This window comes from Delphinus delphis, chromosome 12, assembly GCF_949987515.2.
Source record: "Delphinus delphis chromosome 12, mDelDel1.2, whole genome shotgun sequence".
NCBI classification, from domain to species: domain Eukaryota; kingdom Metazoa; phylum Chordata; class Mammalia; order Artiodactyla; family Delphinidae; genus Delphinus; species Delphinus delphis.
Window position 1 is genome coordinate 11,806,198 of NC_082694.2, and position 25,216 is coordinate 11,831,413.

General features: G+C 48.7%; 2 protein-coding genes across 5 annotated transcripts in view; both read left to right on the plus strand.

Annotated features, from left to right (window-relative positions):
• ACOXL (acyl-CoA oxidase like) overlaps positions 1–6,249 on the plus strand; it is a 366,413-nt gene extending 360,164 nt beyond the window's left edge. The window contains 2 exon segments of the mRNA XM_069541255.1: positions 6,063–6,124; positions 6,126–6,249. Of these exon segments, the coding sequence (XP_069397356.1) occupies positions 6,063–6,124; positions 6,126–6,249 (186 nt within the window).
• Positions 6,250–9,356: 3,107 nt separating this feature from the next.
• The window catches only part of BCL2L11 (BCL2 like 11), a 46,064-nt gene continuing 30,204 nt past the window's right edge, over positions 9,357–25,216 (plus strand). For 2 of the 4 annotated variants that reach the window (XM_060027354.1, XM_060027356.1), the window contains exons 1-2: positions 10,023–10,407; positions 12,280–12,674. In XM_060027354.1, coding sequence (XP_059883337.1) covers positions 10,205–10,407; positions 12,280–12,674 — 598 coding nt within the window. In that variant the 5' untranslated portion in view covers positions 10,023–10,204. Of the gene's footprint in view, positions 9,572–10,022; positions 10,408–12,279; positions 12,675–25,216 lie in introns of those variants that run through there. The other 2 variants (XM_060027355.1, XM_060027357.1) reach the window with 2 other exon arrangements.

Genomic DNA, 25,216 nt, shown 5'->3' on the forward strand with positions numbered 1-25,216 from the left:
ACAGCCCAAGCCCTTAGGCATATCTGAAAAGCCACCAAATATCTGAAGGACGTCACTTTAAAGAAGCAGTGTGTGCCATTCCGTCGCTACAATGGTGGAGCTGGTAGGTGTGCCCAGGCCAGACAGTGGGGCTGGACGCAGGGTCGGTGGCCCAGAAACAGTGCTGAATTTTTACTACACATGCTCAAAAATGCAGAGAGTAATGCTGAACTTAAGGGCTTAGATGTAGATTTTCTGGTCACATCCAGGTGAACAAAGCCCCCAAGATGCGGCGCAGGAATTACAGAGCTCATGGCCAGATCAACCCATACATGTGCTGTCCCTGCTGCATTGAGATGATCTTTACTGAAAAAGAACAGATTGTTCCTAAACCAGAAGAGGAGGTTGCCCAGGAGAAAAAGATATCCTAGAAGAAACTGAAGAAACAAAAACTTATGGCCCGGGAATAAATGCCGCAAAAAATAAATGCAAATAAAAGTAAAAAAGAAAGCAAATGGAGGGAATCAGTATCTAGCTAGTACCTACTATGTGACAAGGCCAGTAATGCTAAATGCTTTTATTATTATGTAATATAAATATATTATTACATATTTATTACTTAATCCTTACAAAACCCTAAGAGAGAGATAATATTCTCTTTCTACAGATGCAGAAACTGAGGCTTGGCGAAATGAAATGACCTGTCCAGGTTCTTTCGACTAACACAGCAACTATTTTAGGATGGCTTTACAAAGGCAGTAAATCTGTAACCAAGTACAGAAGAGACCTGGTTCAGTTGCAGTGTGGCAAGTGAGGGAGAATGGGAATGTGGTCCAGATCCCGATAGTGAAGAGTGTCGTGTGAAAGGCAAGATAAGTTTCCTTGGCCCCAAGTAGAAAGTGCAGATTGTGCTTGGATGGTGGATGAGGAAACTGGTTATGGGAACTCAAAACATCGAGTGCTGCTACAGGACTCAAGTTCACAATCGGTCATTTTACCTTAACCTGAGAAGCAGGTGGACGTGATTCCAGGCTTTCGGGAAGCAGAATGATCAGATCAAAAAAATACTCGAGGAAGGTAACCTTGCACAGCAAGAATCTAGAGAACGTAATGAAGGTCTGAATAAAGGGGCTACGGAAAAGAGCGGAGAGGGTTCTCGAACCAGATTCCAGGATAAAAATAAATAGAGCGGAGAAACTCTGGATGACTTTTCCATGGCTGATGAAGACAGACCACAAAGATGAATCGACCTTCCTCTTGATGAGAAATGTTTGAGGTGTGCCCGAGGGATGTGCGCTGATACCTGATACCCATTTCATTTAACATTTTCAACAACTATTTGGAGAAGGTTGTTCACTGAAATGAAGAAATACATTCTGACATTGTTTCACACACATGCGCGTGCACCCATTGTTATGAAAGGTTTCAGACATCTTAAAGGGGTCGAATCATAAGATAAGGTGTCTCTGTACCTATTCCCCAGCTCGTCACTTTCACGCTGCCCATCCTCACCCAAGTGGAGTCCACCGACTCAGTTGTTGAAAAGCATACGTGTTGATGGATACCTTCGTCTTTAAGGAGGATGCTCTGTACAGCTGTTTTAAATGAGAAAATTTAGGCATCACAGAATAAAGAGAAATCCAACCAGACAGAATGGCAAGTCATGCATCCACGTACCCATGCCTGATTTCACATCCTGTCAACTCAGCCCCCCGAGTTTATGTGTAAATGGATAGATTCACATTGAAACTTCCCTGGATATGAGTTTTTTGGAAGCTTTTAGAGGCCTTGATAATGGTATTTGGGGGATAAAGAGTTGATAACTTTCTGCTTTGCTGCCTTTTGCATCTTACACTGTGGGCTTCACATAAGTACCTCATTCCATCCTGTCACCCGCACTCTAGTGTAGACAGACTCCAGGCCTTGGAGATGAACGCCTGCTGGCCATCCTTGTTTAAGGCATCTCTGCGAGTCAGGAAACACTGCAGTCCTGGTGAAGTGAGGTGATAAAGAGGCACCCGTCCATCACACAGGGTGCCTCTGGCTGGGCCTGACCAGACCCCATCTGTTTCCCACTACTAATGGCACAGGAGAACTTAAGCATTTACAAGACTTGGGATCCCTAGTTGCAAATATTTTCTGTCTTTTTTCCCCCATCCTTGACACTTTGCTTGTACCGAGGATTTACGGTGGAGGCTAGAGCCCCTCACAGAGATGCTGAAGGAGTGGAGGATGGTTATAAGGCAAGTCCTGGTGATTTGCCTTCTAAACTGCACTAGGGAAGTGGGCTGGGTGGTGGCCTGCAGTGAGAGCTCCAGCCCGCTATTCATATTCTCTCCCAGATACCCACTAACTGGACACTCATCTGGCTTTATAAGCTATTCTTTCAGGACTGACATTCTCTCTTTTCCATTAAGCCTATTGGTCAGCTACACCTGTCAACTGCTTTCATGGTACAATTACAGCACTGTCCTCAGATAACTAAGGTAAGAAGGTAGAAGTACAGCTGAAGGTAACCCCCGTGGATGGTAATTTGAATTACAATTTTTTTTGTTTCAGTTACCTATTGCTGTGTAACATACAACCCCAAAACTTAGTGTCATGAAATAACACTTGTTTATTTCTTGCAATTCTGTGAGTAGGCAACCTGGGTTCTGGTATAGTTCTTCCGCTAGTCTTAGGTAGGGTCACTGCAGTCATCTGAGTTTAACAGGCCTGAGGGCCTCACTCATGTATCTAGCAGTGGGTCTGGCTCTTGGCCAAGGCACCTCGGTCCATCTCCACATAGCCTCTCATCCTCCAACAGACTGGGCTTCTGCACAGCAAGGGGTCTCAGGGTCCCAGGGGAGCAACAGCAGGAGTTGCAAGGCTTCTTGAGGCCTGAGCTCTGAAACTCACACAGTGTCACTTTCTGCACATGCTATTGGTCAAGTCACAAGGCAGCCCAGATTCAAGGGGTGGAGAAAAAGACTCTTATCACGGTGCCCAGGCAAGAAAGGGGCTAATTAAGGGACATTTCAACTTGGGGTAAGGGACTTTACACAAACAGAGAACAGCATAAGGTCATCTGGTGCTGGGAACAGAGATGTGGGGATATGGGAAGAGGCAGGAAAACCTTCTGCACAGAGTCTTAGGAATAGCTGGTGTGTTGTAAGCACACCGGGTACCTTGGGCATCTGTTGTATAATGAACACCAACACCATGGAAAAATAGAGTTTGTTTAGAGGGCTGTAAAGCTTAGTCACTGCCCATCCTAGGCCATCCTGCGCTCCCAACTGGAAGAAGGAAAATGCAGGGAGAGTCAACAAGAGGAAGAAGAAACTAATCTACTGCAACCAGGTGGGGATGGAAAGCAAAACCGATGTTATAAATCCCTCCCCCCAAATCCACATATTCACATATCCACATACTGTCCCTCCCTCTTGGGCTGTTTCCTGTTTCTTTAAAGTAGACGTTCTCCAATCCTGCTCACGGATACCTCCAATGGATCTTATGTTCCTATTTTTAGACCAATACTTCCCTTGCTTTGGGGCTGTCCTTTTAAAAATTTTCTGCAAGAATTTGTAACTTGTTCATATTCCCTTATTTTTAAAGGGCGCTTCTCCATGGATGTTTTTTCAAAAACTGGTGAGTATTCTTTGTAAAGAGATGGGCGGGCTCGGGGTGCTTTTTCCAGCACAGTTGGCTCACATGCTGGCAGGATGGGGTGAGGGAAGGTGGCTCCAGTACGTACCATTTTTATGTTTACAGTATGGAAGTATATGTTTGGTAATAAAACTAAATCTGTATAGTACTTGGCTAAGTCCTAAAGGGCTCTCTGGTAATAAGAAAATGCTGGAATTGAGTACTAACCAATGCTACAGTAGCTACCTAAGTTTACTTGGTATGAAGATCGTATTTGTAAAAAGTCTCTAAAACTGCTTGATAGCGCCACGAGGTAGGAGGCCTGTCTCTGCAGTGCGCGCCTCTAACTCCAGTGCCCAGCAAACCCCTAACACAGGGTGGACGACAGTACATACTTTGTAAGTAGAAGAATGATCATTATTATTATCGTCCCCACAGGCAGAGGTGGGAGGCAACCTGGGATCAGAGTCAAACGCGTTATAATAGGAATGATGCCTGATCCTTCCATCTGGACACTAATCCTTCTGGGTTCATGTTGCAGTCTGTGACACACGGAGAAAGCAAGAAGGAGGGCTCTTTCACACAGGCCCAGAAATTCAGGTTTAGAAAGAATCTTAGCAATCAACAGTCTTCTCAGTCAATCCAGTATTCCCCTTTATGAATGTCTTTGGAGGGTTTGGTCCCTGAACACTTACATGCAAGGAAACACTCCTTTTCACCAGCCATTGGATTCCTTTTTCATAAAAAACCTACTTTATTCTCACTCCTAAAGGTGTAAAAATATCGAATAGAAACCTGCCTCCTGTAATTTCTACCTCTGGACCCTTATTCCGTGTTCGGCATCAGACGGACCAAACCCATATTCCCTTCCACACAGGGCTCATTCGAAAAATTGTATTTCCCCTGTTGCGGAATAGATGACAAAACTGGTTGAGTTTCATAATGCTGACGAAAGGAAAAATTGTCTTGAATAATGATATTACAATACGTGGAAAGTGTAGGGATTTGTACACCATCTCATGGTTTTGAACTGTGTGGGTTGAGACATTGAGAGTTGACAGATTAGTCAGGGATTTGTCAGGAGTATTAATTACAAACTTTGAAATCTTGGTCAGTGAAAGTTCATCATAGTACATCTTGCAAATATGATCAAAGTCTTTTCAGTACTGATTTGATGATGCTTAACCACAGCGTGTAAAGAATGAAGGTTTTCATTAGAAATTACTGACGTAATAGAGCACACTGTAAGGGAAGATGGATTGTTGAACTATTAAAATTCATGCTCTTCCCCCACCCCTCTTTTGGGGGCCCTACTCTCATTGTCTCTGAACACCTGACATGGCGTTTTGGACTGCTGCAAAGACGTGTAGTCTTAACAGCATTAGTGCAGCTCAGCGATGGACACCACCATGAGGGCAAAGGTGGGGCTGGTGTTAAGCGATGTACTTAAAACCATAAACATAAACCATAAAAACCTGGGGGCTAACTGTAATTTGGTGAGCGGAAGAAATTTACAGCTGGCTGAAAACTTGAAAAATGGAGGAGTAAAGTGCGTAGCTGCTAAGTGGAAAGGAAAGCAGTTCTTCTGTCTCGCCCTTGTCAAGGTTTAGGAAAACAATCTATTATTTTTGAGAGCTTTTTTTTTTTTCCTTTCTCCTGGCACCTAAACCATGGAAAATGAAATAAAAACACACTCAATGCAGCTCCTGCAAAATCACTGGCCTTCATTTCCCTCTCCCTTCTGCAAGGAAGACTTATCCGTGCCTTCCAGAGGTTGTCAGAACATGGAGGGTGTCAGTGGGGTTCTTTTGTGCTAATTTCCCACAGGTAGATTTCCCACAGCAGCCAGGTGGAAGGCACACAAGGGTGCCAGTGCCTGGTCTTGGTCCCCCAGGCCCGCTGTGCTGGTGTTTCAGGAACCATGGCCTGCTGCCAGCCATGGGTGGGAGGTGCTAGTCCCGAGAGAACTGGGGCAGGTCTCCTCTGGTTCACCTGTTCTGATGCTCTTCCCGTTCAGTTGCCTCTGTACGCCAGAGGGTGGCACCCCAGGCACTCCAGAGGTGGAATGGAGGAAAAGGGAAAGAACTGGAGGAGAGGTGGGGGGAAGGGGATCGGAGGGGAGCGAAGGGGTGGAGAGAGAAGGGCTGGAAAGGGGCAAGTTGATAAATTGTCTGATTTTGGTCTCCGGCTGCCAGCTAACTTGGAGCCCACCCCTACCCCTTCACGGAATAAGCGGGCTTCTGCCAGACTAGGTGTCAGAGTTAGGAATTTCTAAGATGAAGAAGGCTTGTGACGGTGACCAACAGCCTCTACCCTCCTGGGTCCCAGGAAATCGGAAGGGAAACTAGTGTCAGCGGCTGCTCGGTGTGCCGGGGCTTCGGGGGTGGGCGTCAAGCCGCTGGCATCAAATCGCTACGAGTGAGCACATCTGACCCGTCCCTTTGTGTCGTGTTTTGCAGTTGCTCTATTTGTGCAACTCACGGAAGGATGATGCCCTGAGGGTGATCTCCGCCTTTAATATTCCACGCACCAATCGCTGGAATCGCCAACCCGATGGCCTCCTGGGCCTTCTACCCAGCACCGCAGCATCCCCTGGCCCGGGAAGGAGCGCGGTCTCCGCGGCCCAAGCTGGGAGCCAACTTATAGCGGGGGTGGCGGGAAGGGTGGTGGCCCGCCGGCAGCTGTCAGAACGCTTCTCAGACGCCTGGAGCTGGGGCCCGAGGCCGGCTGGCACGCGCTGGGCCGCGGCCCTCAGGGATTTTGGTCGTGCAGTGGGGGTCCCGCTGAGCCTGGCGAGGCGCACTAAGGCTGTTGGGAAAGGGAGCCAGGTGGCAGCCCCGAGAGTGTGGCGTTTTATCCTCTCCTTGTAACCACGACTGGCCGGGCCATGCCCTCTGCCGCCTAAGTCACCAGATCCCCCTAGACAGAGTGGGCTCCCCTTCCAGGGCGCTCCAGAACTGGTTGCCACCAAAAGCCTCCCGCTGTCAGTGGTGACTCAGATTCCCAGTGATTTGGGAAGACTGTTGTGTTGGGTGGAAAGAAATAAAACTATGAAAATCAAACACCCGCCGGCAAAGGTTCAGTTCAGCAAGTGATGCTTTTCCAGCCCCCTTGGGGCTGGAAATACACGAGAGGGGAGAGGGAAGTGTGAGCCTGGAGTTTTGCTCTGGGCAAAGCACGAACCGGGGCTCGTCCCTCCAGGGCAGGCAGCTCCCGGAAGACAAAGCGCAGAAAACGTTTTGACCGAATGAATGTGTAATCTATTCTTGAGACGAGCAAAGAGACAGATAAAGTTGAATAAAGATATTAAGCGTTAGGAAGGCTCCCGCTGCTTGCAGAGGACGGAGAGGTGGAGCAGGGCAATACACTGCAGTTAAGCTGGTTTCGGAACTTGGAGAGACCACGCCGGCGACGCCTGTGGTTCCAGCGAGGGCCGTAGATGTCGCCCGACTTCATTCTTGCTTTCAGTCCAAGCCATCCTCCGTTCTCCCTCTCCACATCTCGTGGAGGAGGCAGGAGGGGACATCGCTCTGCTTGTGTCTGCAAAGGCGACATCCAGGACCGGAGCGGAGACCTAACGCCCACCCGCCCTTCTCTAGACCCGGACTCTGCGGGAGAGAGCGGAAAGGGCTCGTGGTCACCCGATGCCAGGCGCTTGGCCGAAGCTCCCCAGCACAGTGTGGGTTGCGCGAACTGCCGCCTCCGCCTCCGAGCCGGCCTCCTGCTTGTGCCCCAAATAAGAGTATTTAGACGGTTGCTTTCCCCGACTCCTTTTTTTTTTTTTTTTTTTTTTTTTTAGTGTTTACAGGGTCACTAGAGCAGACGACGCGGGGGCGGCGGAGCTGCACAGAAGCAGAAGACAACCATCAGGGTTTTTTCTGTGTGGTTCTTTTCCGGTCCCTGTCTGCGTCGTCCAACTCCACGGAGAGCGCGGAGCACTCGGGCGCGCGGCGGGTTTGGGGCTCCTCTCCCGCACAGCAGGTTGGTCCGTTTTCCCCGGGCGCCACGATAGGCGGTTAAGGCGCAGAGTTTGCCTGTGGCCGCCACCTGTAACACTTACGGGAGCTCCAGATGCGGGTATTGTAGACCTCTCGCCTCTGCGTCTACTTCGCCACATCCACACCCGCGTCCTTTCCCTCCTGCAGCGAAATCCCCGGGGTGGAGCGCGTTCTCAAGCCCCTCCAGAAACCCTTGGCCTCCTTCACCTCGCTAAGGACTCTCGGGAGGGTGCGCGGAGAAGACTTTGACCTGGGGCTGTGTTGCCACGCTGACGTTCCGTATCTGCTTACAAAACATAAAAATTGACCAAGGTGGCCAGACGGCGGGACAACTCCTCACTGTCTTGCTTCTCTGCACCGAGGCACCCTTCTGGGGTGCGGGTTAGGGAGGCCCCTAAATCGAGTCTGTAGTCCATCTAGCCTGGTCTCTCCCGCGGCGGGATGTTCCATCTCCCAAGCGCTTTGCCCCCCACTACTCCGCTGCGGGCCTCTCAAAACCAGGGGAGCCCAGAGAAGGGCAGAAGTGGGAATGCAGGATGCGCATTTAAATGTCAGTTAGGGGTGCGGACCTAGAGGAGGACCAGGGTGTTCACGGAGTTTGGTCTTCCGGGGAAGGAGCGGGAGTGGGGCCTTCGGACACCAAGGAAAAGGGGAAGGGGACTCGCAGGGAGGAAGGGTGGGAGGTACTCTCCCTACTGCTCTGCACGGCGCCGTCCGAAGCCCTCGGCGCTGTCTTCTCTGGCCGTAACACGCCTAGGGACGGTTCCTGGACGGTTCTCTGAGAGCCCAGCAAATCTCGAGTATCCCAACCAAGGCACCATCCTCTCTCCCACCTGGAGGCCACGACTCTTCTCAGTCCTTTTTTCTTAAAATGATTTTTTTTTTTAGTTCTTTTTTCATTTCCCTATTTCACCTGCTCTGCGCTCACTCGCTTCCCGCCTCGCACCAGGGCTGCGGAAAAAACGCCTCCGGGGATCGCTCCTGGCCCTTTTCTCAACTCTTCACCAAAGGCTATGCCTCTTACCGGGCAGGTTCGGCGCGGGAGAAAAACTAGGTGGCCCTGCGGGGTGGCTTAGAGAGGGCGCCTAAAAAGTACCGCGTGAGGCGAGGGCGAGGAAGATGAGCAACCTGCGGATGGGGGTCCCACGCGGACCCCCGTAATCTGGAAGGGAGGAGAGCTCAGAGACCCCTGCTCACCCTTGGACCCGCGCGTTCCCGAGGACCCACCCAGTCCTGGCGCCTGCCCCAGGGCGGCCGAGAGAACTCCCGAGGCAGAGCCTGGGCTCAGGGGCGCCTCCTGAGCCTTTCCACTGGCGGCAGCGGCCGGGCCTGGCTCCGAGTGTGCCCGGAGCACCCCCTCTGTTCCACGCGCACGCCGTGGCCACCACTGGATTGCCGGGGGGGTGCGGGGGGGTTGGCGGCGGGGAAGAGAGGAGAGGGCACACTTTGGGGTGGGGGATGGGTGCGCACAGAGCAGTCCGCAGCCCAAGTCACTCCAGTAAACACGCCCGGCAGGGGCAGGGACGGCGGCGCGCGCAGCTGGGAACCCAGCAGGGACACCCCCGCCTTTACCTGTCCGTGCCTGCAAGCGCCGGCGGCCGCGGCGCCGCGGGGGCGGGGCTTGCCAGCCCGCGCGCCGGGCGGGACTTAGCGGGGGCGGGGCCCGCGGTGATTGGGCGCGAGCGCGGGGCCTCCAGCATGAGCTGGGGCGCAAAGCCGCGCAGGTTTCATTTCGCTCCGCGCAGCCTCCAGGTTTCGAGCTTGCAGGAGCGCTGCGTCCCTCGTCGCCGCCGCCGTCACCAGATTCTCTCAGCCTCCCTGAGCGCCCTGCCCTCTGAGGCCAGCATCGCTTCAGACTGCTGGATTCGCCTCGCTCCCGCCGCCGCCGCCGCCGCCACCGCCTCGGTGCCCTTCCCCTGGCTCTAGTCCCCCCAATGTCTGACTCTGACTCTCGGACCGAGAAACGCAAGGTAAATACTTCCGAATCCCGGGAAGCAGGCCGGGTACTGGTGGAAGATTGGCGCGGGAGCCAGCACGGCGGCACCTCCAGCCCGCTTCCCGCGCACGTGCAGGCAGAGGCGCGCGTCCCCGTCCGGCTTGTGGCGCGGCAGGAGGCGGTCACCAGTGAGGGTCGAGTTCCCTCCCCAGGCAGGTACTCTTTGGGGAGGGTCGTCCGCCCCGAGGCTGCGAGCAGTTAGTCGAAGTACGGCTTGGGCGGGGATGCGGCACGCGGGGGTGGTGAAGCGTCTCCGGGCCGGTTGGGAGAGGCAGCGCGTGCTCTCCGCACTGGCCCGGGAGCTGGGGGCCGCCGCGCAGGAGTGGGCTGCGCGCCCAGCCGTGAAGTCTCGCCGCCCGCCCGCCCGCCCGCCCTCCCCGGCGGCGCACGAGTAGCTGCCGCGAGGTACGAGCCGGACTCGCGTCTCGGCTTTTCTCGGGCGCGGGCCCGCTGTGAAGGATTTATGGAACAGTAATGGTGATTAAACTGACGGGACTCGGTTTTTCCTTTTACTCGTTCAGGCCGACGTTTTGGGCAACTGCTGCGTTCGTCCTTTCTCTCGGACGTGTCTGGGGGTCCTGTCCGGTGTGCGGGTGCCCTGCGGACGATGCCAGACGCACGGTCCACAGACAGCAAGAGACAGAGGGCCTCCTCCCACCGCTGGGGCCACGCGATGGACCAGCCGCTGGCTGTAGAACCTGCCCGGACCGTGGGGCCAGACCGTCTTAGCGATTCGGGCGTGCCCGAGCGCAGTGCTGGCTGGCTGGCAGTGCCGTGCCCTCGGGGGCCTGTTACTCGGGGTTGGCGCAGGTAGTGGAAGGCCCGCCGGACACCGGGGATGGGGCTATGGATGTGTTCCTTGTCTGCGGGGGTCACGGGTGCGCGCGGAAATGCGCGTCGGTGGCCAGGGGTAGCCGCTCAGATTTGGTGCGTGTCCCGTGGCGCACGGGGAGAAAGAGGGAGGAAGTTGGAGGAGGATGGGGGCTACAGCTGGGGAGGGGGTGACCTTTAGGGTCCGCATCTTAGCGGGCCTGGGCGGGGGTCGGCTGCTGCGACTGGAGTCTGGGGCCGGCCGTGAGGGTCCTGTTTTGTCTCCAGGTGACTGGCTACTGGGGGCGGCGGGAGCTGCGGAGGCGCGCGCGGCGCCCGGACTGGCGGAGGGGCGGGGCGGGGTAGCCTGGGCAGCCTCCGGCCCCGAGGCCGCGGAAACCTTCGCCGCGGCTCTCGCCGCAGCGACGGCCGGAGCCGCGTTCGGAGGCGAGTTTGTCAACAATCGCCTGGCCTTTGGCGGCCTGTCGGGCAGGCGCCGCCCCCGCCGCCGCAGGCGATTGGCTGTGGCGCGGAGCGACCGCACGAGGGCCAATTGGGAGCGCGGGCACCCGGCGCCAGCGGCGCGGGGAGGTCGGCGGTGCCGGCGGCGGCGGCGGGCGCAGTGCGCAAGGGGAGGAGCGGGAGGAGGCGGAGGATGTTCCCGGCGGCTGCGGCCGGGGTAGCGCGTACCGGAGACGCGGCGTGCGGAGCCCTCAGCTGCCCGGCGGAGCGCGGCAGCGGACGGGCGGCGAGTTGCAGGCTCTCCGCTGCCCCGGGCGCTCCGACCGCGAGTCCCGGGCTTTGTCTCCCGGGCCGCCTTCGTGTTGACGGTCAGGGGGCTCCGGGTCGGCGAAGGGCGCGGGCTGGGCGCCGGCGGGCCCCGGCCCGGACGCGACGCTCGGAAGGGAAGGGGCGGACGTGAGTTTCGGCCTGATTGACTTCGGAGGGGAGAGTCTATGGGGTACAGGAGCCGCGCGCCCCGATGCCGCCCAGCGTGCGGAGTTACTTGTAGACTTTGCAGGGGTCTCCAGGGGACGGCTTTGGGGACCCCCTCCTATTTGGAGGTGTGCACCTAACAGTGCGGGTGTACCTCGGAGAAGTTCCGGCGAGTTCGGTGTGGCGCGCTGCCCCCCCCCCCCGCCCCCGCAGCCGGAGGAGGGGCGCGCGAGCCGGGAGCGGGAGGGACCTCGGGCGGGCGGAGAGCCGGAGCCCGGCTGGGCCGAGCCGCGCTGAGTTACAAACTCTATTGTGACGCACTTACTACGACTGACGGCCCTTGCCAAACCTTCCCCAGACTTGCTGTCCTCAGCACTTTCGGCAGAACAATGGGGCCGGAGCGGGGAACGCGGCCAGCCGCCTGCAATCGCTGCATCTGCGCCCGCTCCTGGGCTCCAGCGGTGTATCTGATCCCGGGAAATCAGAGCCCGCTGGGAGTTTCTGACTTACTCTAGTCGGGCCTGAGCAAAGAGCACATGTGAATAGATCTCAAACAAGCAGCCTCTCCTAAAACGTGTGTGTGTGTGTGTGTGTGTGTGTGTGTGTGTGTGTGTGTGTGTGTGGTGTTAGAGCACTAGTTCCACTAGTAATTGACATTGTTGCTGTGTTTTGTTTGGTGGTACGGAGTTTAGTCCCTCCAACCCACCTCACCCCCCCCCCCCAAACAAAGATAATGCTACCTTTGTTATGCAGGTTATTTTTACTATTATTTGGAAAAACGTATGGAAAACTATTGCTATATAAGCAATGACAGTATTAAAGTGTTGGGCATTTATTCTAAGGATTTTTCATGAATAGGTGAAAGTCTGCCCATTTAGGTATTCATTGTAATTATCGTTTTGCTTAAGATAACCCTAGTTTTAATTTTCCTTGCAGAAAAAAAGACCAAATGGCAAAGCAACCTTCCGATGTAAGTTCTGAGTGTGACAGAGAAGGTGGACAATTGCAGCCTGCCGAAAGGCCTCCTCAGCTCAGGCCTGGGGCCCCCATCTCTCTACAGACAGAGCGGCAAGGTAATCCCGAAGGAGAAGGGGACCGCTGCCCCCAAGGCAGCCCACAGGGCCCACTGGCCCCACCGGCCAGTCCCGGCCCTTTCGCTACCAGATCCCCGCTTTTCATCTTCGTGAGAAGATCTTCCCTGCTGTCTCGATCCTCCAGTGGGTATTTCTCTTTTGACACAGACAGGAGCCCGGCACCCATGAGTTGTGACAAATCAACACAAACCCCAAGTCCTCCTTGCCAGGCCTTCAACCATTATCTCAGTGCAATGGGTAAGCAATGCCCGGGGGAGCGGCAGTGCACGTGTGGTTGCTTGAGTCGCTGTCCAGAGACTGTGTGTAGCATTTAAAGCCCCCTTTGAGAATCCTTTTACAGATATAGTCCATGTTTTGTTGGGAATGACGCATACGTCAAATAAAACATCCAGCCAACATTTAAAAAACACGTTACCAAGTTCTGTGGCAGCGATGAGTTGAGGTCCAAGCATCAGCCTATTGGGCAGTATATCTCGAACCCCTGGTGCCTTCATTAAAGTATCCAACTGTGGCATGTTGTCCTAACCCCTAAGATTTCCTCATTAATGATATTCTGCTTGAAAGGGACTCAATCAGTTAACGGCAGATAGAGTAATAATCTAACCAAAAGTGTGGAAGAAGGGATGAGAGAAGTGAATCGTTTTCAAAAATGACATTTTAAGAAGATGAAATAGTTCATATCAGCATTACCACCATAGAACCATGAAAATATTTTGTTTTCTACTCAGATTCCTGTTTGGGCTTATTTTGTTCGCTTGGAGGGTTTGGACGTAGTACTAATGAGATTAGATTGTGGGTCTTTATTTCAGGGATTAAAGACAGTTTCAGAATCTGAAGGAGGAGTGGCAAACATAAATGCCCAGAAAAATCTGGCAGTCCCATCGGTGAGGGAACTGACCTGGTGGGGATTATGGCGGCTTGGAGAGCGTTTGCCCTTGTCCATTTTGCTCCCAGTTGGGGCTGTGAGGATGTGTGGTCTCAAGGTGGTAGGTTTTCCTATAGGGCCAGATAATCCGAGAATGCAGATTTTGATGCCACATCTCCTGATGCTTTGGCAACTTGTTTAGAACTTTGAAAGCACTGTGTAAGCCAAGTAAAAACATCTGCGGGCTTGATTTGACCCTTGAGCCTCCAAGGTATGGCTTTGAGTATGCAGAGTGCTTACCACCCTGATCAAGGGGTGAGTGTGTCGGTTCAAGTCGCTGTTCCCCAGTAGTGGAAAAGGTTCATGTCTTGATCAGGATTTATTAGAATCTCATTTACAGTTTGTCCAGATGAGCCCTTCTGCGTTAAAGAGATACAAGTAGGTTGGCGGCGTTTCCAATTAAGAAATCCAGCATGGATTCTATTAAAACGTGGGTGACACCATGCCAAAGGCTAACTAAAACAAAAGCATCAGAGTAGCCACGTAACTGCTGGAACACATGACAAATCTTACTTTTGCAAATACCGTAGACTTCAGTCTTCATAATCTTCAGTTCAGTAAACCGTGCAGGTCCGTCCCCATGTTGCAGAGTTCGCGAGAACCTCAGGACCTCGGTCATTTGTCAGAGGTTGGGCACACCTTGGAAGTGGCAGACAAATGACAAAAATACCAGCAGCTGTACACGTTGGCTGCGTGTCTCCTGCTAAATGCTTTCTTAGGACCCCTCCTTCGGGAAGGGAGCTGGAATGTTATTACTGCTGTTGCTTTAGTTATTGCTTATTGCTACTCCTGAGCTCATTTTAGCCTTACGAGGTCTTGGTGCTGGCATATACGTTTCTGCCCTTGAAATTGCTCTTGACTATATGAGGACTTACGAGTAAACGAGTTACTAAATGAATTAATGGGGCCTTATGGTGTGCATGTTTAAAACCCCATGTATTTTAAGGATCCTCTGGAAGCCATTATAGTTTTTCAGTGCAGACCCCTTTATCAGGTGGCTTAGGGCATGCAAATAGTTTCTCCTTCCCTGAAATATTCCTTCCTTAACCAGGAATAGTGAGTGAGGTAGTGTTTTGTTTTGTTTCTTTTTTTTTTTTTTTTTAATAGGGATAGGCATGAATGCTTTTTTTTGGTGACGTGCCGTTTAGCAAGCAAATTATAAGGTAAGCACCGTTACTTGAGATGACAGATGTAGAGCTTTAGAGAGATCACAATCTAAATTATTAAGCAAAGTTATGGTTTTATCTGTGAGGTGTAAAGTAATGGATCCCGAGGTGTAATTTTATAGTATTAACTACATTCCCGTAGATTGGTGTGAGAACTTAGAGTTTAATGCATAGGATTAAATGATAAGTTCTGAGGGGTTTGTCTGAAGTGAATGCACCAAGGTAAGTTTTCAGTATTAAGTTCTTGTGAGATTTGTTTGGGTGGAGTGGGGGGAGGAGGTGGGATGGGGGGAGGGAGGAATTGCTGGTGGGAGGAGGGGATTTAGATGTGAGTGTGTTAAATTAAAGAATAAAATTTGCACCCTTTGTAGTCTGTAACTTTTTTCCCTGGCTATTCTTAAAATAGTTCAGTGCCCAGCGACCCCTGAAATACGCTGAGTTGGTAACTTTGGGTTCTCTAAACATAGCCGTGTTTAGTACTCCTTACTCAGCCATGTCCATTAAGATCTTCAGTGAAGCTTTTGATAATTTACTGCAAAATACATTTTTTTCACAAAGAAGTCATTATATTGGTTTCAACCAGTGCAGCACAAATGTGAGGTTACAGAGAGGTCCTCCTTAGGGCTTCCTTTAGCCACAGAGCAGTTTTCTGCTGAGTGACTTGGGGTGGAGAGCATGTATGTGGCAGTTTTGTTCTTGTACTTTGTTCTACTGAGAAAGTAAACTCTTGTCTGGGATGTACAGCAGTTGGGTGTTTGCACTAGAAACGTCTTCCTCTTCTCCTCCCTGTCTTCAATTTTTCTGAAGATATATTCAAAGAATGCTATATTCAGCTGTGAGAGAGACAGTTTTTTCACTTTCACCAAATTTTATTCTCTTTATACTCTGGGAGGATTAACTTGACAAATGCCCTCCTACTCAGTGAAGAGCTGATTATTCGAATCAGAATCACCAGCAGAGGTATTGGTTTGCCGAGTGCCTTTTCTGGTGAGTGTGCTTATTCTCTGTGTATCTTTAATATAAATGTGTACTGAATTCTGTACAAATTCGTGCTTTGAAGATGTACTCAAAGCAGTTGCACATCAGAGCTGAGAAAGGTCAGGATAGAGGTGAATGCTAGTTACTACCAACTCTCATACGTCATTTTGGTAAATGACTTAAACTTTCTGCTTGTTCCCTGGCACATCAGAAATCACGGGTGGGAGCTAATTGCATTGTTCTTCGCGTCCATCCCTCAGCATCTTGTGCCTGCTTTAGCTGGTTACCAGCCCCTCTTTTAAGCTGTGAGCTCTTGGAGTAGGGGCGGAGGGAGGGGCATGATGTCCTGCAGGTCCTGGGGAGATGTTCAGCATCGTTTGAGCTTTGCCCTTTCCATAGAGCTGACCGAGGACAAATAAGATTTCCCAAAAGGGGGAGATTGGGATTGACATGTATACACTAATATGTTTAAAATAGATAACTGATAAGAACCTGCTGTATAAGATAAATAAGTAAATTTAAAAATAAATAAATTAATTAAAATGTGAAAAAAATAAAAAATAAAGATTTCCCAAAAGGTTTTGCAAGAAGACGACCCTGCCAACACCTGTCAAAAAAAAGTTTTGTTACTTGGATCCAGCTATAAGGTTTGTCAGGTAGGGGTGACAGGTACGGTCGAGCCCAGCACAGTCCCGGTGGGGAAACCGCACGTGAGTATTAGCACTCGAAATGGGACTAGTCCAAACTGAGATGTGCAGTCAGTGTCAATACACCCTGGAGTCTGAAGACTTAGCATATAAAAAAGAACGTAAAATATCTCAGTCATTTTTATATTAATTGTATGCTGAGATTTTTGAATATGGGGGTTAAATTATATATATATATTTCGTGTGTGTGTGTGTGTGGTAAACACAAAATTTACCATCGTAACTGTTTCTAACTGTACCCTTTAGTCGTGTTGAGTATCTTCACATCTTCCGGTTCTCAGAACTTTTTCGTCCTGCAGAACTGAAGTTCAGTAACCAGTAAAGCACCTCTGCATTTTTCTCTCCCACCCAGGTCTTAGCAGCCACCATTCTGCCGTCTATCTCTGCGATTTTGATGACTCTAACTAGGTACCTCATGACTGGAGTCGCGCAGTATTTGGCTTTTTCTGACTAGCTTATTTCACTTAGCATAATGTCCTCAAGGGTCATCTGTGCTGAAGCACGTGAAGCAGATTTCCTTCCTTTTTAAGGCTGAATAATATTCTATTGTATGTATAGACCACATTTTCTTCGTCCATTCATCTGTTGATGGGTATTTGGGTTGCTTTCATCTCTTGGCTATTGTGAGTAATGCTGCTGTGAACATGGATGTACATATGTCTCTTTGAGCTCTTGCTTTCAGTTCTTTCAGATGTGTACCCAGAAGTGGGATGACTGGATCATATGATAGAAGTATTTTTAATTTTTTGAGGAACCTCCATACTGTTTTCCACAGTGGCTGCACTAATTTACATTCCCACCAACAGTATCCCTTTTCTTCCCATCCTCGGTGGTATCCCTTTTCTTCCCATCCTCGGCAGCATTTGTTCTCTTATCTTTTTGGTACTAGCCATTTTACCAGGTGTGAGGTGATAACTCATTGTGGTTTAGGTTTGCAGCTCCCTAATCAGTCACGTGGAGCATCTTTTCCTATATATGTTGGCCATTAAGTTTGTTTTGAGATGAATTTGACTGGTTTCTTTTTACTTTTTTTAAGTGTGGCTACTAGAAAATTTTCAAATTAGATTTGCCACTGGCGTTCTGTATTAGCAGAGTGGTTGGGTTGGCCTGGCAGATGGCGGAGCTGGACCGGGCTTTGTGCTTTAGCAAGCCAGACCTGATTCTTCCACTCAAAGCACATCGTGTCCGTGGAACTTACTCCTTTGGTTGCTTTTGTTGACTTAGACGTTGCTTTTGTTGAATTACCCTAATCTTGTGAGCACCTTAAACATCAAGTGAGCCTTGTAGGTCTGTCCTCCAGGCAAATATGACTATCCGTTTCGTTTCACCTCTTTAAACTCTGTGGTACGTGCAGGCTTTGGAAAGGTGGAAGGAGGAGTGGTCTGGTTCCTCGGGCACCTCAGGGTGCCCTGGAGCCTGGTGACAGAGATAGGATCTTCTCTGCTGAAGACCTGGTTCTGGCCTTCAGACCCCCCAGGGTCACCCGTTCGGACACCAAGAGAAACAAATTCACTTTGTATATCCTGTGTGGGGAGAGAAAGTGACGAAAGAGAGGGAAAATTTTCTTTACTGGTTCCAAACAAAATTTAGTAATTGATAGCTGTCTAGACATTTTAAAGTTTTACATCTTTAAAAGGACTTTATTGTGAGCTAATTATAGTTTGACATGCAGTTGTAAGAAATAACCCAGAGAGGACCTATGTGTGTGTCCTTTACCCAGCTTCTCACAATGGCAGCACCTGGTTTAACTAGTACAGTATCATAGCCAGCACATGACCTTGATAGACTCCAGCTGCCTTATGCAGACTTCACCAGTTTCACATGCATTCCATTTGTGTGTGTGAGAGTGTATTTACTTCTGTGCAATTTCATCAGATGGGTAGGTTTGTGTGACCACCAGCACAGTCAAGATCCAGAACAGTTCCATCCCAAGGATTCTCTTGCTACCTTTGTATATCACAGCCAACTCCCTCCTGTCCCCGAACCCCTGACAGCCACTAATCCGTGCTGCATATCTATACTTCTGTTCTTCCGAGTATGCTATACAGTCAAACTATATGTGACGTTTTGAGCTTGGCTTTTTTCACTGAGCATATGATACCTTTGAGATCCACCCAGGATGCTGTGTGTATTAGATGTGCCACAGTTTAGCTGTTGACCTGTTGAAAGACATTTGGACCATTTGCAGCTCTGGCAGGGACCTGGCACAGCTGGCACTTGGGGGGCATTTGCCAGCCTGCATTGGACGTTACACATTGTCCTCTGGTACATCTTTGGGCAGCTGCCAGTTGAAGGCCATGGGCACAGTCTTCCTGGTGAAGCCACCCATCAGACTGGCCACCAAGGCTTCACCAGGGCAGCAGAACTGCCGCTGTGGACTGTGCTGTACGGGTTTTTCTGTGAACATGAGTCTCATTTCTCTGGGATAAATGCCCAGAAGTGCAATTGTTGGATCCTCTACGGTACTTGAGTTTTGTAAGAAGCTGTCAAACACTTTGCCAGAGGGTGGCTGTGCCGTTTATATTTCCATCAGCGATGTGTGGGAGATCCATTTTTTCCAGATCTCAGCCAGCATTTGGTGTTATCACTCTCTTGTATTTTAGCCATTCTGACCTGTGCGTAATGATATCTCATTGTAGTTTTAATGATGTCGAATATTTTTTGTGTGTTTTTTGCCTCTGTCTACCCTCCTGTGAAATGGTTGTTCATGTCTTTCACTCATTTTCCCATTGGATTTTTTTTTTTTTTAACTCTTGAGCTTTGAGAGTTTTTATGTATTCCAGACTCCAGCAAGGCCTTTGCCAGGTATGTGATTTACAAATGTCTTCTCCCAATCTGTAGCTTGCCTTTCCATCCTCTTCATAGAGCAAAAGTTTTTAATTTTGATGAAGTCCATTTAATCAGTTTTTCCTTCTGTGGGTAATGCTTTTGGTGTCCGGTCTAAGAACTCTTCACCAGGCTCTAAGTCCCCCAATTTTTTTCCTAGGTTTTTCTTTTTTTTCCTGGAAGTCTTATAGTGTTACATTTTACACTTAGATCTCTGATTTATGTTGAGTTAATTTGTGTGTTAGGTATGAGATTTAGGTCAGTGTTTATTCTTTTGGACTACGGTGCCCAGTTGCTCTAGCGCTGTTTGTCGAAAAGATTTTTCTTTTTCAATCTAATGGCTTTGCACCTTGGTCAAAGATCAGTTGTCAGGTTTGTGTGGGTTTGTTTCCAGTTTCTCTTTGGTGTTCCATTAATTGATGTATCTGTCCCTCTGCCAATACCACACTGCCTTATTACTGTGGTTGTGTATGAAGCCATTATAATGGGTAGAGTGATTCTTCAGACTTCATTCTACTTTTTCAAGATTGTTTTAGCCTAGGCCCTGTGCCTTTTCATATAAATTTTAGAATAAGCTCGTCTGTGCCTACCAAAACCCCTGCTGGGATTTTGATAGGAATTTTGTTAAACCTGTAAGTCACTTTGGAGAAGAATTTGCCTCTTTACTATGTTAGATCTTCTAATCCATAAGCAGGAATGTCTCTTCAAGTACTGAGGTCTTCAGGTGTTGTAATTTTCAGCATAAACATCTTATGCATATTTTGTTAGATTTTATTTACCTTGGAGAAATTATTAATGGTACTTTATTTTTTATTTCAGTTTCTACATATTCATTTTAGTGTATAGAAATGCAGTTCATTTTTGTGCATTGATCTTAATATCCTACAGCCTTGTTGAAATTCAAAAATTTATCGGGAGACCTATCTAGACAATCATGTAATCTGAAAATAGGCACAGTTTTTATTTCTTTCTTTCTGATTTGTATTTTATTTCTTTTTCTTGCCCTAATGCACTGGCTAGAACTTCCAGTGCTGTGGTGAATAGAAGTGGTGAGAGCAGACATCTTTGCCTTTTCTCCTGATCTTAACAGGAAAGCTTTCAGTCTTTAACCATTAAGTATGAAGTAGCTATTTTGTAGATGCTCTTTAAAAATATGAAGAAGTTTCTTTTTATTTCTAGATGGCTGAGAGTTTTTATCATGAATGGAATGGATGTTGGGTTTTATAAAACATTTATTCTGCATCAGTTGATATGATCATGTGACTTACGTTAGCCAGTTGATATGCTGTGTTATGTTGACTTTCAGTATTAATCTACCTTGCATGCCTGGGATAAATCCTTCTCGGTCAGGGTGTAGTTCTTTTCATAATTGCTGAATTGAATTTGCTAATATTTTGTGGAGGGTGTTTGTGCCTAAGTTCATGAGAGGTATTTATCTGTTGTGTTAAGACTGTCTGGTTTTGATCAAGGCCTTAATAGTGGGTTGCTTAGTGGTCCCTCCTGCTCTATTCTGGAAGAGATTCTGTAAAATTGGTAATAATTCTTCTTTAAATGTTTGGTGGGATGCTCTCATGAAACCATCTGAACCTGGAGATTTATTTTCTGGGTGTTTTTAAATTACAAATTCAATTTTTTAGTGTTTATAGGACTATTCAGGTTATCTGTTTCATCTTGGTTGAGTTTTGGTACTTTGTGGTTTTCACGGAATGGGTCCATCTCTTCTAAGTTGTTGAATTTTTGAGCCTATGAAGTGTTTATAGTGTTCCCTTATTATCTTGTAAAATGGATACAGGATCTGTTGTGATAGCCCATTTTATTCCTGACATTGGTGACTTACGTTTTCTTACTTTTTAATCTTTATCAGAGTTTGTAAGTTTTGTTTTTTTAAACACTTTTTCTTTTCTTGGTTGCCTGTAGCATGTGGGACCTAACTTCCCTGACCAGGGATCGAACTGGGGCCCACAGCCGTGAAAGTACACAGTCCTAACCACTGGACCACCAGGGAATTCCCCAGTTGTGTTTTTTTAAACCAGCCTTTTATTTTGTTGACTTTTCTCTATTATTTTCCTGTTTTCAATTCTGTTGTTTTATTATTCTTCTGTTTGCTTTGTGTCTGTTTTGTTTTTCCTAATTTCTTGAGGGTAGAAACTTAGAGTCGTGTTTTGAGACCTTTCTACTGCAAGCATTTAGTGCCATAAATTTCCCTTCTCTCCTGCTTTAACTGTATCCCACATGTTTTGGTATATTGTGTTTTCGTTTCCATTGACTTCTGTGTGTTTTCTTTTTATTTCCTTTGAGACTCCCTTTCTGACCCTAGGTTACTTAGACATGTGTTGTTTCACTTCCAAGTGCGTGAAGACTGTCTTGTCTTTCTGTTATTGTTTTCTTATTTGATTCCAATATGGTCAAAGAACATACTCTGTATGATTTCAGTTCTTTTGAATGCGTTGAGGTTTGTTTTACAGCTCAGGATATGGTCGATGTTTTTGGTGAATGGTCTATGAGTGCTTGAAAAAAAAACACCTGTCTTCTGCTGTTGTTGGTTGGCATGTTCATTATATATTTGTCGATTTAGTCTTATTGGTTGGTTGTGTTGTTTGGTTCTTCTATATCTTTGCTGATCTTCTGTCTAGTAGTTCTGTCAACTGCTCAGTGTAGTGTTGAAGTCCCCAACTGTAATGGTGGATTTGTCTCTTTCTCCTTTCATATCTGTCAGATTTTGCTCTGTATATTTCAAGGCACTGTTTGGTGTTTGCACATTTTGAACTACATCTTCCTGTTAGGTTGATCCTTTTATCATTGCTATAAAGCATAGCCACTCCTGTTTTTTGTAAAAAATATTAGCAATGTTTACGTGGGATGTCTTTTTCCATGCTTACTCTTCCAGCCTACCTGTGTTGTATTTGAAATAAGTTTTTTTGTGTACAACATATCTTTAGATGATACTGGTTTTTTTCTGCCACACCCAATGTGTCCTTTTAGTGGTGCATTTAGACTGTTTACATTTAAGGTACTTGTTGGTATGTTAGAGCTTAAGTGTGCTATTTTACTATCTTTCTGTTTCCTCTGTTTGTGTTTCTGTTTCCTATTTTCTTTTTTTCAACCTTACTGTGAGTTATCGGAACATTTTTTAGGATTCCATCTTGACTTTTTTTGTAGTGTTTTTACATATATTGCTCTGCTGTTACACTATGCAGATGTAATCTACCAGCGTCAGTGGCGTCACCATTTTATGACTTCACTTGCAGTGTGGGTACCTTACTTCTTCCATTTAGGTCCACTTACCTGCCCCGATTTTCAAATATAATTGTCTTAAATATTTCCTCCATATACATTGAGCACCGTGTCAGATGACATTATCTCTTTTGCTAAATGTCATTTAAGAAACTCCTGAGAAGTAGGCTAGTTACTTGCTCCCACTTTTTCCCATTCCAATATTCTTTCCTTTCTGAAGTCCTAAGGCTCTGTTAATCATTTCCTTCCTGTTGAGAGGACTTCTTTAGTCATTCTTCAATGACAGGCCTGCTGGCAACAATCCTTAGTTCTCCTTCATCCGCGAATGTCTTTATTTCCCCTCGCCCCCCGCACCCTCCCCCCCCAAGGATATTTTCACTGGTTATAGAATTTGCGGTTGACGGTTGGTTTTATTTTCAGTGCTTGAAAAACATGCCACTTGCTCCTGCCCTTCATGGTTGCAGGTGAGAAATCCTTTGTCATTCGAATTGTTCTCCTGTAAGTAATGTGTCATTTCTGTCTGGCTGCTTCCAGGGGTTTTTCTTTGTCTTTTAGTTTCCAGAAGTTTAATGTGGCTTGGATTTCTTTGGGTTTATCCATTTCAAGGTTAACTCGAATATATATATATTTGAGTTATATATATAATATCAAATCCGTGGTTTGATATTTTCTGCCAAGTTTGGGAAGTTTTCAGCCATTGTGTGTCTGGGTATTTTTTCAGTCCCTTCCTGCCTCTTTGGGGACTTCCGTGACAAAAGAGTATTAGTATTTTTGTTGTGGTCCGACAGGTCCCCGAGACTGTTCATTTTTCATCATCTATTCTCTTTGTTCTGATTAACTAAATTCTACTGATTAGCCTCATGTCCGCTGATTCCCTCCTGTGTCACTTCCACTCTATTATTGGTCCTTTCCAGTGATTTTTTTTTTTTTTTGCTTTTCTGCTTTAAATGTATTTTTCAGTTCTAAAATTTTGCCTGCCTGTGCCGGGTGGGGTGGACGTTCAGATGCCTCCTGGGCCTTGCTGCTACTTTCCCAGCAAAAGCAGGGCACCGACCAGCACGGCTTCACGGAGCCCAGTCAGGGGTGTACGCTTAGCTCCCTGGGCCCCTGTTGGCACCGGGAGGGGGAAAAGGTGGAGGGCTGACTTGCAGGCCTTGTTTCTGCAGGGCGGGGGCCAAAGCTCAGTTCCTCTCTGTTCCCTGTCTACACCAGCGTGAGGGCTGGGGGCAGGGGTGGAACACACCAGCCCTGCCTTCCACCACCTCGTTCCCCTTACTGGTGCTGGGTGTGAGTTCCCCTTTGTTCTCCTTCATGCCGGGTGGGCGTGGAGGCTCAGTGACCCACCAGGTCCCACTGAGCCTTGAGGCTGGGGTGGGGGATCAGTGGGCCACTGGCTCTGTTTTCCACCACCTCATTCAGTCTTGCTGCTGCTGGGGGCTGGGCAGGTTCAGCTTCCCGCTAGGCCTTTCCCGCGGCCTGAGGTGGGGGAAGTGAGGGCTGACTCACTCTGACTTGTTCTGTCTCATTGCTCACCAGCGTTGGGTGGAGGTGGGGGCTGGGCCCGCTGATACATGGTGTGTATGTGTGTGTGTAGTGGCGACTCACCCTGCCTGGTCCCACCTCCATGCTGCATAGTCAAGGGGGAGCGTTAGCTGTCTTTGGGGCCCTGGAGGGGGTGGGGGGAATCACAGCATCATCTGTTTCCACTGGGCAGGGCCTGGGAGGTCAGCTCCCTGCCTAACCTGCCAGTACCACCTGAGTGGTTTCAGAGCACCAACCACTCCTGCTGGGCAGGGGGATGGGCAGCGGGCAGTGTTCAGCTGCAGTAGGGTGGGTATGGCCAAAAGGCTTTCTGTTGGGGGCCCCCATTCCCCAGTCCTTTGGCTAAAGAGAACAGCTTTCCTTGGATAGTTTTCTCTCTGCCTGTCGGAGATCACGTTGCAGGCCTCTGCAGTGCCCTGGTCGGGAGGTATGGAGGGTATGAGCAAACCGGGGGACTCGCCACCCTGTCATTCCTCAAGCCCCGTGGTCCCCAGGCAGCCCACTCTCTTTCCCCTCTCAGTCCTCCGTGCTTAGTTGTAAAAAGGAGGACCTGGGGGAGTAGGGTGACCCCACCTTCATGGAGCTAAAAATCTGTATCTTCTTTGAACTATTTATGATTGCTATTGATTGGCTCTGGTTGCAAAGTACTACTCAGAATTTTAGAAGTCACCTCTTTCACCCTTTATTTTTATTCTCTATACGGAATAGTAGGATTTTAATGTCAGGAAGCGATTTAACAGTAATCCTAGCCACTTTTTTCACATACTAACTGCAGTATCTATTGTTGTGATTCCCCTGGTGACGTGCCCTCAGAGGGTACACACCACGCCACCCTCAAACGCACTGCCTGAAAATGTATGGGTGACACAAGTCTGATTCCACGTGCCATAAGGGAACTTCTCATTAGGAAAATGCTAAGTCTTGTAGTTCTGTGTGATTGGACTCTAAGGCAGGAGAAAGATCAATCATCCACTGATTTGTTTTGGTTAGTATTTAGGGCCTTTGTGGTATTAGATTTCTAGATAGACATACGCACATAATTGCCGGTTGAATGCTCGACTGTCTTGATGTCTTGCTTCCTGACCTACTTTAAAACCACTGAATCGGAGCACTTGCCCAGTGCCCGAGTCTCTGCACGCCCCTGGTCTGTGGTCACCCTGCCCGTGTTGGATGGGACTCCCCGTGGACCAGCACCCTCCCACGCTGGAGTCCAGTGGTCTTCATTCCTCCTCTGTTGGGTCAGCCTCAGTCTTGGTGTATTCCTCCTGTGACACAATTTCCATCTGCTTTCACCTTCTGGTCACTGTCCTCTGGTCGTTCTGCTTGGTCAGTGGCCAGGACCCGTGCCGGGGCATGTGACCTAAGACTGCTTTGCTTCTCCGTGGAGGTCCTGTGGACCCA